This window comes from Notolabrus celidotus, chromosome 22 (genome assembly GCF_009762535.1).
Source record: "Notolabrus celidotus isolate fNotCel1 chromosome 22, fNotCel1.pri, whole genome shotgun sequence".
Lineage (NCBI taxonomy): Eukaryota > Metazoa > Chordata > Actinopteri > Labriformes > Labridae > Notolabrus > Notolabrus celidotus.
Window position 1 is genome coordinate 17,996,409 of NC_048293.1, and position 13,519 is coordinate 18,009,927.

Genomic DNA, 13,519 nt, shown 5'->3' on the forward strand with positions numbered 1-13,519 from the left:
GAGGCATTAAGTTATTGTCTGTCTTTCTGAAGGGATTTGAAGAAATCTATTGTAGATATTTGGAGCCTTTAGTACAAATAATAAAACTCTTGATACGCCTGACATGGACATTTTCAGGGTGTTTTCAGCTTTCTCACCATTTTCCTGCTGCTTAGTGGAACAGTCAATCCAGTTGTGCTGGTTTGCCGCCCAGATCATCTCAAACTGGTGGAAAAGGACTTTGAACGTCCAGGAGTAGGGGACAAAGGAGTAGATGTCTGGGGCACTATCACTTGCCCAGTCCTGGATCAGATCTAAAAAGGACAAAAGGAAAAGCATTTAAGAGAAAGTTATGGAGGTCTTTCAGTTAGTTTTATGTACTGTAGTGCTAAAATACAAATGCTGTCATTGTGCGTTGTTTGCTCATCGACTCACCAGTGAAGAAGTTTTTTTGTGCATAGATGAAATGGTAGGTGGCTTTGTAAACTTCAATCTCACACTGCCATGACTGAGGCATGTTCCACACTCGAGGGTAGCTAGCTATGACATGAAACTGAAACAGCAAAATACATCATAGTTAAGCCAAAGCACAATCAAAGAACATGCATGCTTGGCCTTGAATCCTAAGCTAAATAGAAATTAATTACAGCACATTTTTAAAATGTTGGCTCAAAATTCAGCTTTCAAGCTTATCAGATAACGTCCTTCTACTTACAGCAAGCATCTCAGCTTCAAGAAGAGTCCTGTACAGCATGCTACTTGTGGTGTCCACATGAAGCAGTTGGCCTTTGATAGTGGGAGAGTAGCCTTAGGGCAAAAGGAGGAGACAGAAAAGGAGGGCCATCAATTCTTAAAAGCCTCAGCTGGGGCTACGATTTCTTCAAAAATGTAATTTATCAAGAAAGGCCTCAGAAGCTACTTATGTTAACTACATTCCCTGGGACAGAGGAGAGCATTGACTGATGACTGAAGAAATATATCAGCTCAGTGTGATACATTATTTCACTTTCTTCTGTTACAGATTCAAGTGATTGTGATCTAAAGTTTCAAGGAACCCTCCTCACATTGTTTCTACATGATGTTATAATTATGACAACAATTCCAGCACAATTTGTATTTGACATTTTTCCCAGCCAGAAAGGGTGTTTGCTGTAGTCTCGAGAGATAAGAATTATGGGAAAAATTAATATGCAAGTTATTTATTGAATAAGAAAATCTGAGGCCCTATCCACAAATATGTTGATACTTTTGAAAACGATGTTATAACGTGGTGTGAGGGTTGAATGAATATGAATAGATTTTAATCATCCGATCCATACACAGTTTAAAGAACACTGTTTAAAACTGCTGCTTGCCCAAGAAAATGCTCAAAACACATCATAGACTGTATAATAAATGCACGTAGTATCTGTGACGCCAGCCAGCACTGTTTTGAAGCAACCTAAAAACCTAAAATGTCCAAGCTAGTGTGAGGTAGAGAGGCGGGACTTTAGCCTATTCGCTAACAGCTACAGTGTGCCCGCCTGTCAATCAAGTCAGCCATGCCCTTATTTCGGCAAAACATGTTTAATATCTTTAAAAAAAACGAATTATTATAAATTTCAACCTCTGTACTGTGTGCCCATTGAGAAATCAGCTATATTAGTGCTTTTTTGTACCAGGCTGTAAATATGATTATTATTGCTGCAAAGATCATCTTTTTTGAATGGGTGTGTATGTTGTTTCCGGTGTTTCTGCAGCCAGCCTCAAGTGGACGCTCAAGGAACTGCAGTTTTTAGCATTTCCGCATGGGCTTCATATTTTAAGACCGGAGGTTGCTGCTTGATTAACATGCGAACGATGTTCTTCTATGGTGTTTGATGTGACAGACTGATTACACATTATTGCCAACTTCTGGCCTAGCATGCTTATGCAGGCATTTCTAACAATTTCTGTGTGATTGTGTGGACAGTTAAATATTTTAAAACACCTCTGGTGTGAACAGGATTATTTTGGTAAAACTAAGAGAAAAATAATATGTTTAGAAATATCTGTGTACGAGTGAACCGTAGCATTAATTTATAAAATTGTCTCATCACTATCACCACTCCCTCTGTCTCTTATTCTCTTCTATCCCTCTTTCCAGACCCAACTGGGTCGAGGCAGATGGCTGTCTAACATGAGTCTGGTTCTGCTCAAGGTTTCTGCCTGTTAAAAGGAAGTTTTTCCTCGCCACTGTAACTAGCTAAATACTGCGAGGTGCAATGCTCATGGTTGATTAAGGTGGGGTAAGACTGAGTTTAAAGTTTAAAGTTTGCTGTGATTTGGTGCTATACAAATAAAGATTGATTGATTGATTGGAAATCCCACTTATAAATAAATAATTGATATTGACAAAGAAATAATATGATAAAATGTCATATCGAATACATGTTTTGTGTTTGATTTGACATTCTTTATCTAAAGTATGTGTTCTTGATGACTTCTGGGTAAATGTTGCCGATGACGTGAACTTCTATGAGCACAGAATGTGTTGAATCGATCTCATTGCTGAATATTTGAACAACTGGTCTTTGAAACACACACTTACCATTCTCTCCTACAGTCATGGGGATGTTGACTTCCAGGTAAGAGCCTGCTCCTACATTCATATGAATAGCATTGGTTTCCTAGCAACAGGGATGAAGACAGAGTATGAGATAGAAAAGAGCAAAGCAAAAATCATACAGTGTAAAATAATTAGAGGGGGCCTCAAAAATAAAATTCCTCACATCAGAACAAATATTTGTGTAAAAGAAGTAATAAAATGTAAATCTTCCCGGACTCCATTTTTATTCTAAACACATCTGTGTTGATATTTAGCATTCACTCCACAAACCAAGCTCTTTAAAAATCCTTGCACGACTCAAGGATAAATATTTGAAGAAGCATTGAAAATGAACCAACATCTGGTGACAAATGACAACAAAGACGAAAGGAGCGGTAAGAACAATACAAAAGGTCATAGGGTGATGGGAACAGAAGAGAAAGAAGAACTAGAGTGTGCTGAAGAGGTACCCTGTTTTTGGTAAAAAGCAGATCAATGGTTGCGTCAGCGATGATGTTCATGCGGAGCTCAAAGGCCTGGATCTGTCTGGGTTTTCCCGGCTCGGAAACTTCGGTCACTTTCATGGACTGGTAGTCGGCCGGGAGGAAGAACTTCCACAGGCAGTCCCTGAGAGAGGTGAGAGTTCATGTAAATGTTAGAATGTGTCAGGAGTGCCAATCTCTTAATCTTTAGAGGTATGGAGCTGATGCCATGACTCTTGCTTGGTCAGAAAAGCACTCATTAACAAATAGTTCCTTGCAACTGTGTCGACAACATTTCATTGTATGATTTATGTATGAATATTTGCTGAGGGAGACGCACCTTTGGACCTAACTTGAATGAAACACAAAATGAACTGTGGCAAGATTTATGAGTGACTTAAAGCTGCTTTTTTTTTGTAAAGACAGCGTTTGTAAGACTTTTGATTGATCACTTCTTACCTCTGACGATCTGCCCAAGGGCCGTAGTTGAAGTCAGTCCCTTTTCCGCAGACAATGTCCAGACCCCAACATGGAGGCAGGTCCTGAAGCTTATCGTCCTCGCTGCACGTCTCTGCCTCCTCCACACCCTCTTGCTCCATGGGCACCAGACCTAAATATGCACACAAGTAGAATTCAAGCCCAAGGCCCTGACGATAAATATTTAATGCAAACACACAACTGTATGAAAAGCTTTGAAGTCTTCAAACTATTCCAGTGAAGCTTCCCAAAAGCATCAAGCAAAGGTGGAAATTACTGCGAGCAATGAAATATAAAAGGGTTGGGATTCAGATAGAGAGGCTGATGTGTGTGACAGGGTAACAATAACCAAAATAAAATAATACAAATACAAATTTAAAAAAAAGAATTATAATAATAATAATAATAATAAAAAATAATAATAATAATAATAATAATAATTTTATTTACAGAGAGCTTCTCAAAAAAAGGTTATAAAGTGTTTTACATGGGCAGCAAAATAAAACAAGCAGGTCATAAATCACACAAAGCAAGATCAAGAAATAAAAGATATTTAAAAAGGCAAACAATTATTTGTAAAATATACTTTTAAAAGGGTTAAACTCAAGTAAAAAAATAAAACAAAATTCAGGTAAAATAAGGAAAGACTGTGCCGTCAAATTATGTCGAAAGAAGGGAATTTAAAAGAGATTACTGACTCAGACCTGTTTGCTCCATAATTTCGGACCCCTCACTGCAAACGCTGTCCACTTTTATTTTCTTTTTAGGCATTTGGAATATAACCTCTTCTATTTGTTTGAACTTATAGCCCTTTTAAATTATTATTGTATTGCTATATCAATTAATGATATAAGTCTAAAAAAAGAAAAGAAAGATATATCACTGGAAAGGGACGTCTCGCCTATCATGAGTGTGAGAAGATAAAACAAGGACTTTTTAAGCTTATTTAAAAATTGAGTTCAACGATGAGTTGGGTATCTATCAATGACAACATTTATAAACTGTAGCTTATACTTTTGTTGGTAGTGCAGGTGTGTTTTACTCACTTAGCATATTATTTTAGAACACATGTCAGACACAAAGCCAGTACATGTGTCACCACCTAATATTTTGGTCAGGAGAAAGGTAAGAGTTAGGTTTGGACAGTGGTGAGGGGAGCGGTTTAGGGTCATCTTATAGGACATGGAGGTCTACCTAACGCCATAAGCATCGACCAAACTAAAAATGTGCATGTGTGTGTGTGTGTGTGTGTGTGTGTGTGTGTGTGTGTGTGTGTGTGTGTGTGTGTGTGTGTGTGTGTTTTTGTGTGGGCATAAGCATACCGGGTTCATCCTGGTAGTAGTAGATGTCAACATCGTTGGACTGCATTACGACAAAGCCTTCGCCCATCAGTCTGGGAGGTCTAGATGAAGCCACACAATCACACTTTAGAGGTCAGATACTAACAACATGCAAGAAACTTCTACAGCCTGTTCTTAAAACTTTTTGAAGGGTCACAGCAGTTAGGTAAGTCCCATAAAGTTTCCAGACAACTTTATAAAATGCATTAAACTGCAGGCAACATTAAAGTTCTGTCCTGGCAAGAAAACACTCTCAGTTTGATCAGTCTTCCTCTTACACATTTTGCCTTCATCTAAGTGGATCAGTTTTAGTATGACTTTAGGACAAGTCAAGGACTTAATCACTGATGGCTTTTCCAGAGGCTACTTTTGCCAAGTTTTTAAAAGGGACTTCTCATTCTCTGTGGGTTAATGTTGTTATACTCTCAATGTCAATTCAATCAACTTAAAATGCAGGAAATGGTTGATGTGTCTTCTTTTTAATGACGCAGCAGAATAAAGCTGCCAAGTGTCAAATTTGAAAGGACAAAAGGAATGTCTTATTCAAGCTTTTGCCATCTCCTCTGGTAACTTTGCCAGTGTCAATATAGTCAATTTAATACATCCGTTAAATGCAGGAAAAATACCAACATTTTATGAGCAAAATACTACAGAATTCAAATAAAAGTAATCAAGCTTTTTTCACAAAGCATCAAATTTCATTTTTACAAACAATTTGAGAGACAAGGCGTAAACAAATTGAATAAATTGTCATTTAGTGAACTTACTCATCATTCTGCATGCCCAGGTAGCGTGGACTGGGAACCAGCATAACACGCACATTCTCCAGTGAGCCTTTGACTATGTGCATGTACTGGTCTAGGTGGCTGGAGGGAGGCTTGGTAGCGTACGTCAAGAAGGCGTCCTCGAAGTTCAAGCATAAAGTTTGAGGGAGGTGGTGATTCCCAAATGCCAAACGACCCTACAGGACACGGACAGACACGATGAAGGAACACGGCCTCCACATCTTAAAAAGCTTTCTTTTTCTTTTTAAAGAAGTAATTTTTTACTCACAGTGCTGATGTTAACTTTGATGACAGGAATGAGGGAGCGCCACGATGTCGAGGGGTCTGGAGTCTCTGATTTGATGGTCACACTTTATAAGAAGTAGAAGACATTCAGAAAACTAAGAACAATACTCATTATTAATTTGAGCTATTCTTGACAAACTTCAAATTCATAAATATCCCCAGCAGTGTCACTCCAAACATTGAATACAAGGAATTGTTTTATGCTGCCTCAGTAGCACCTTTCAAGGGTTTTGTCTCTCTCCTCTCGCCCCCTCTCTTCATCTTTTTTGGGCGTTAGGAGAGTGGGATCCAGTCCAAAGGTCTCCTGCAGTCGGGCGTAGAGGTCGGTCCGGTTGTACACATGAAATTCAAAGCCATTTACGGTCACGTAAAGCCTGGTCTCTGCCTTGGGGTCTGAGAACACGACAAAGACAGGACACTCAGAGCCCAGGGTGTCATTTGCTTTTATGACTGGTGTATTTTAAAGGGATGTTGACAGTAAAACATTGGAGAGCTTTACAACTCTGGAAACCACATAAGGAAGTTCAATGAAGCTGCCAAATGCACCCACCATGCTGTTTCTGTTTTGGGTTGTACATTTTCCACCAACGAAATATGAGGAAGCCATCTTGTATCCTGTACAACAAAAACATAAACTAATCAGTAAACAAGCTTCGAGTCAATACAGGTGCTGAGAAGAAGCAAACAAACTGTATGTGTCAGGTTACCTGATGGACATGTCTTGGTTGATGAAGAAGACATCTCTGAACATGACTTTCCCTGACAGCACAGAGAAGGAGAAGGAGCCTGTGGAGGAGCAGTGACATTGTGTCAGGCCCAGAAAAGTTTTTGTATCACCTTGTTTCATTCTTAATATTGAAAAATATAAGTCTAAATCAGGATCTAACTGTGAACAAGTATCGTCCAGGTTATCTCTTTCAACTGTATGCTAAGAGCAGTTTAACATAATCATCTTGATTCAAACTCATGTTTGTTGTTTTTTACCTTCCCTCTGACTGGCCAAAGAAAGGATTTGCAACTTATGGGGCGCCCTTTGTAAAGTTGTACACACTGAAAAAAACTGCTACAATTCTCCACATTCAGCTCCAAAACTCCATAAAAATGTAGTGTGAATTTTTAAAAGTCACTTTAAAAAAAAATCACATTTAGAGTAATATTTGTGATTTTCTCCAATTTAATTTTGTTGTGAAAAATATATGAAATTACAATCACTGTTAAATCCAAATGCTAAATATAAATGTTAAATCTAATTATAAATTTTAAATGTCAAATCTAAATTTGAAATGTCAAATATAAATGTTAAATGTAAATCTAAATGTTAAATCTAAATGTTAAATGTCAAATCTAAATGTTAAATTTAAATATAAATGTTAAATATTAAATATAAATGTTAAATGTTAAATACAGATGTTGATTGTTAAATATAAATGTTAAATATAAATGTTAAATGTTGCTCTGCGATCCTAAATATTTAGCTCATAAGCAAATTCACACCGCCACCTAACAGGAGTACCAATATAAAAGCTTTATAAGGCGATACAGAAAATAGCAACAATGCATTGTCCGTACCATAGACTGTCAGCACTGTCTCTGACTGTTTTGAAATCTCTTCACTCTACATTTTTATGATGTTTTGGAGCTAAATGTGGAGAATTGTAGCTGTTATTTTCAGTGTGTACAACTTTACAAACGGCGCCCCATAGCAACTAAGCTAACTCAAAAACGTACATGTAATTCATGCAAGAATGTTTATTGGTTTATTGGACCCTTACCTGACAATAAAAAGACACACCTTCATGAATGTTCAAACTTGATCAAAACATCAAAAATGGTGTCTGGGGAAGTTAATCCAAAACTGTGCTATGTGCTACAAATGTTCAGCTCTGGTGTTTCTGCTTATTCATAAAAGTGTGTGGGCTTAGAACACGCTTTAAAAATACCACGTCTGGAAACACACAATTATTTAAAAAAAGAAAAAAAGAAAAGAAAAACAATGAACGCATCAAAAACAGGAAACAGCTCTGTGAGACAGATAAACATGCACACTCATGACTAGAGAAGAAGCATTACAACAAGCCATGCCTGTCATATGGAAACGTAATGCTGCTTTTGTAATCAACCATGCACTTCCTATTTATTCATATTCAGTCAGCTGCAAGTCTTTGTAAATTAACTGCTTTAACTTTATCAAACACTAATAGAACATCTATGCAAATGTAACTACAAAGTAACCATCACTATGAGTATGCTCAGGATTCTTGTTTAGTTTAATGTTTGGTGCTCCTCTCTCTGTCAAAGAAACCTAAATGGACACTTAAAAGCATGACCTAACGGTGCTGGATAAAATTAGTAACGGGTCATTTCCATAAAGGCATGACAGAGAACTGAATCTGCTGAAGGCCGCGAAGAAAAGAAGCTGGCTATCATGAAATATTCAGCAGACTGTGTGAACGCCTTGAACACACGTCTTTGGCAGGGCTCTTTCTTTCTATTCATCACTGTGTAACAGAGCTTCTGATCCACACACCAATATGAATGTAGCCATCCTTGTAAAGCCTGTTGATGATGAGGGTGAGGATGAGGCCGATGTTGCGGGAGTTGTAATAAGTTAAGTAGATTATCCATCCGCAGGAGAGAATGGTGGCTGAAAGGCAAAAGCACAACACAGAAACACAGTCAGGTTTGTTAATGCAAGGAAATACATGAGACATTAAATACAACAAAGCTTCAAGACTTTCTGTTGTTTTAAATAGTTTGTCCACATCAGTGATATAAGTTGAGAACTTTTTTTAAATATTTGATCACTGATGTATATATTTTGTGGATTTTTAAAAAATCAAATTTGTGAATTATAGATGCAAATTGCCTTGTTTATTATAAGGTCAACCAACCATAATTGATCATTAGAGTTTCACTGTTCCATTGAGGCATTTGTTTAGATTTAGAATTATTGTTCAGCCTGTAGAAGATGAAGTCATACAACATGAATGGCCTCATTATGTGGCCAGAGCAACTTAGTTAACCTACTAAGAGCTGCTCCTGGACTTGGGAATATCTGAGAGAGGTATCATTTTTCACTTTAGTTGAATTAAATCAAATTATACTATAAAGGCAATCAGCTTGATAAAGGATATTCAGTAATGTGTTTAAATGTGTTTTTGGAAAAATCAACAAAATGTACTATATTCAAGATAAATTGAATTTTTGTTCTGAAGTGAAATAGTAGTTCTAAGCAAACAAACTAAGTAACACAATTAAGAGTTACACAGAGGGGTACCGTAAATCACAAACAAACACACACCAAACCAATGAGAGGGACAGCTAAGGACATTATTTCCTTCACAAGTGTTTATAAACTCTGATATTATTACTTCTACAAAAAGTAATTTTTTGAGCCAAACATGGCAATAAATGTTGATTTACACTACCAGTCAAAAGTTTGGAAACAGCTTCTCATTCAAGGGTTTGTATTTATTTCAATTATTTGAAACACTGTAAATTAATACAGAAGACATTTAAACTATGAAAGAACATATATGGAATTATTTAATGAACAAAAAAGTGTTACACAAACCAGAATATGTTTTATATTTTAGATTCTGTAAAGTAGCCCCCTTTTCCCTTCATGGCAGCTTTGCACACTCTTGGTATTCCCTCAGTCTGCTTCATGAAGTGGTCTCCTGGAATGGTTTCTAATGAACATGAGTCTTGTCAAGAGTTCATTTGTAAAATTACTTGCCTTCTTAATGTGTTTGAGACCATCAGTTGTGTTGTTCAGAGGTAGGGTTAGTACACAATGGATAGCCCTATTTGACTACTGTTGTAATCTATATTATGGCAAAACCATATAAAACCATGTCTTCAGTGTTAATCTACAATTTCCAAAAAAATTAAAATCAATAAAACCATTGCATGAGAAGGTGTGTCCAAACTTTTGACGGGTAATATAAAAAATGAAAGTAGTAAATTGTATTCAACATAATCAGGGCCAAAATAAACCGAGCACAGCTAAAGGCTCCAGTTCTGACAGGTACGTACTATGTGGCAGGTTAAGTCAAGTCCAAAGAATGTATTCTACCATGCAGACACAGATCACTCACCAACGAGGAGCCAGATGAAGTTGGAGTTGTGTTTGGTAAGGAAGTCATCGAGGTCAACAAAGCTGGGGAATGTGCTTTCATTGTTTTTGGCAGCATGCCCATCCATGGCTACAGACTCTCAGGATGATGTTTAAAACTGCAACGATAAAAATGTCACAGTTAAACACGACTGTATGCATTTCACACTGTTATACATGCCCTTCCATTGTATTTGGAGCTGAAAAAGAATGGAGAGACTACATGCAACTATATCTAATTAGATCTATAAAGCTTTTTAATTATGAACCCTTATTCAATATTTTCACAAGCTGTGGTTCAAACAAGTGACAGTAAAAAGGACAATAACAGAACATTCCCAAATCTTCTGACAGCTGATTCAAGTCTTATAAATTATTCTATTTAAGAAAAAGTTCAATCAGAACATGTTTTAAGAGGGCTGATTTATATGCAAAAACTTTCTCTGTGTATAAAAATGTTAATTAGTTGTTTTGCAAAGGTAAATTTACAAGAATTAAAACACTGTCTCAATGAAAGCTGTATGCACACAGATCATTAATTACATTGTATGTCATATTATTATGGATTCAAAGGAAAGATATAATTTTTAATACTATGTACAACATTATACTTAGTAGAACTATGAATATCAACCAACAGTCGTCATCAACTGTTATTTATATAGCGCCAAATCACAACAAGTGTTATCTCAAGACGCTTTTCAAACAGAGCAGGTCTGGACTGGACTCTATGTTATGTACCCTGTCTTTAAAGAAGCTGATCCCACAGCCCATTAAAGAAAATTCCTGCAACACATAACACCTCATGTGATCTTTACCAGCTGTATGTGTAGCTATTTGGTACGTCAGGAGGATATAGTCCACGGCTGCTGAAGAGGTCTTTGTTTCTACAGAATGGATTATATTATTCGGTTTGTGTCAGGTGGCTGATGGGACGTTAGGTGTATGCTGGGCCTGCTCATGGCTGCGGCCATGCTTCTAGGTCAAAAGCATGAATTCTGCTACACACATACACACACATGCACACAAACACACAAAAACAAATCCTCATCTAATCCACCAGAAATGATGTCTGCTGTGACACTGTGACAAAATGAAACCCAGAGCTCTCTCCAACAACAAACAGGATATTACACAGTGTCTTTCCGACTGACACAAGACAACATATGTGACGAGCTGTTGAACATGACAGTCTGTGATCACAGGAGATCTGCACATGCTGCAGCAGACGTGAAAACTATATAACTAACCAGTTTGATTCAGTTCGAGAGAGCCGAACTGAAAATACACAAATAAAAAAGACAGCCACGTAAACTTCACCTTGATGCAAACTGATTTTTTGTAAAGCTCTGTGTGTTTCTGTTTCACACTCGCCGTCATTTTATCAATCTGAGCAGATCAGTTATCCTCTAGAGTTTCGAATTTCCATACTTCATGAATTGAGACATGCACACAGATTATGCTGCTGTTCCAGAAAGATGAGTGCAAGCCTGACAGTGACTCACAAGTTACCTGTAAGACAAGTTTTCGGATCCAGCTTGTCAACGTGAGCGCCCTCCTATCTGATTTAAGGAAGCAACCGAGCTCTTGTCATGGACACTTTACACACCAGAGATTAAACAGTGCACCCATCAACAAGCATCATGTGGACATTTGAAGGACATATTTATATGATCACAGAGGACGTTTCAGGGGGCAGTGAAACACATTTTACCATCACTGCTTGATTATGCACTTGCGCAACTTTGCAGGTTATTACAAAAATGACCTGTTTTCCTGTGAGACTGGCAACTGAGACAAAAGTACACCTCACCAACATTTAAGAGACAAAAAGCATCAATTCAAATGACTTTAGGAATTAAAAGTGGGATTTGTATACTAGTGTTTTATGAAGATGTCTGGCAGTATCTAATAGTTAACTTTAGTGGGATCATACCTAACCTTAGACTATGAAAATGGATAATTGATGGGTGTTTGACTGCCTTTAGCTTTGTTTTCTTCCACAACCTGCAGATATTAACTCGACACAGCTTTCCACATTTAACACAGCACTCAGCTGAGTTGAGGTTTAATGTGCCCAAGCTGCAAAATCAACTTGACCTCAGATGAAATTTGAAAATCAGAGCCAAACCTGAGCTTTACTACACACCACAGCTAACGTTAGCTAATCCCATGTCTTCATGTATTTCCTGAGCGTTATCCTCAGCACTACATAGATGCTTGTCACCGACAGTGTTTCATTTTGCCCGTTTTAACGTCCCTATAGCGGCTGCTTAACTGTCCGGCACAGCCAGACAGACGTTGTGGATCCTGGATAAAACAGTTATTAAGCTAACCGCTAAATTAATAACGTTAGCAGTGTTAGCTAGCGAGGTAATGACAGAAGGCCGCACCCAATAACTTATGTTCTGTCGACATGCAAAAACAAGTCATAGTATAATTGTAAAGTACCTCAATGTCCGCAATAAAGCATGTAGTTTCATCTTTGATCCGGTAATCGAGGAGTAGGTGTCCTTTCGTCGTGTCAGACATGGGTACAGCTAGCATCTTCTGTTGATTATTTACCTGGCAGACAGCCAGCTAACATCTCTTCCGGGTCTGTGGAGAACGGTCACAAAATGGACCAATGGGAAAACGGGAAGTCGAATACTGACCAATCAGAGGAAAGCGTAAGCGAAACCACAAGCACAGTTGATGGTTCATCCGTCCAATCACAGTGAATGTTTTTGGTAAAGTGGGAGTGTTTTAAAAACAGAAGCAATATGATTCAGACATATGTAAATATATATTTCTGAATTGTTTACATATACACTACTAGTCAAAAGTTTGGAAACACCTTCTCATTCAAGGGTTTGTATTTATTTCAATTATTTGAAACACTGTAAATTAATACAGAAGACATTTAAACTATGAAAGAACATATATGGAATTATTTCATTAACAAGAAAGTGTTAAACAAACCAGAATATGTTTTAAATTTTAGATTCTGTAAAGTAGCCCCCTTTTTCCTCCATGACAGCTTTGCACACTCTTGGTATTCTCTCAGTCTGCTTCATGAAGTGGTCTCCTGAAATGGTTTCTAATTAACATAAGCCTTGTCAAGAGTTCATTTGTGGAATTACTTGCCTTCTTAATGTGTTTAAGAACATCAGTTGTGTTGTTCAGAGGTAGGGTTAGTACACATTGGATAGCTCAATTTGACTGCTGTTTTAATCCAGATTATGGCAAAACCAGATTATTTCATAGTTTTGATGTCTTCAGTATTAATCTACAATGTTGAAAATGATTAAATTAAATAAAAACCATTGCATGACAAGGTGTGTCCAAACTTTTGACCGGTAGTGTAGTCTACATATATAGTGAGGAAATTTAGGAATAATCAGCATGCCCTCCTTCAATATATTACAGATGGAAACGTATCACCAATAACTATAGGACATTGATAACCCTCTTTACAGTGACATTAATTTGTCTTGATGGAAGGAAGA

General features: G+C 37.4%; 1 protein-coding gene across 5 annotated transcripts in view; it reads right to left on the reverse strand.

Moving 5' to 3' along the window:
* Positions 1-12,633, reverse strand: part of kiaa1109 (KIAA1109 ortholog) — a 66,791-nt gene extending 54,158 nt beyond the window's left edge. For all 5 annotated transcript variants that reach the window (XM_034674618.1, XM_034674620.1, XM_034674619.1 and 2 more), the window contains exons 1-15: positions 12,483-12,633; positions 10,015-10,150; positions 8,442-8,558; positions 6,622-6,700; positions 6,465-6,529; positions 6,133-6,307; positions 5,898-5,979; positions 5,612-5,805; positions 4,827-4,906; positions 3,487-3,637; positions 3,016-3,172; positions 2,549-2,627; positions 695-786; positions 415-532; positions 138-293 (exon numbers count right to left, since the gene is read on the reverse strand). In XM_034674618.1, coding sequence (XP_034530509.1) covers positions 138-293; positions 415-532; positions 695-786; positions 2,549-2,627; positions 3,016-3,172; positions 3,487-3,637; positions 4,827-4,906; positions 5,612-5,805; positions 5,898-5,979; positions 6,133-6,307; positions 6,465-6,529; positions 6,622-6,700; positions 8,442-8,558; positions 10,015-10,120 — 1,651 coding nt within the window. In that variant the 5' untranslated portion in view covers positions 10,121-10,150; positions 12,483-12,633. The remainder of the gene's footprint in view (positions 1-137; positions 294-414; positions 533-694; positions 787-2,548; positions 2,628-3,015; positions 3,173-3,486; positions 3,638-4,826; positions 4,907-5,611; positions 5,806-5,897; positions 5,980-6,132; positions 6,308-6,464; positions 6,530-6,621; positions 6,701-8,441; positions 8,559-10,014; positions 10,151-12,482) is intronic.
* Positions 12,634-13,519: the final 886 nt, after the last annotated feature.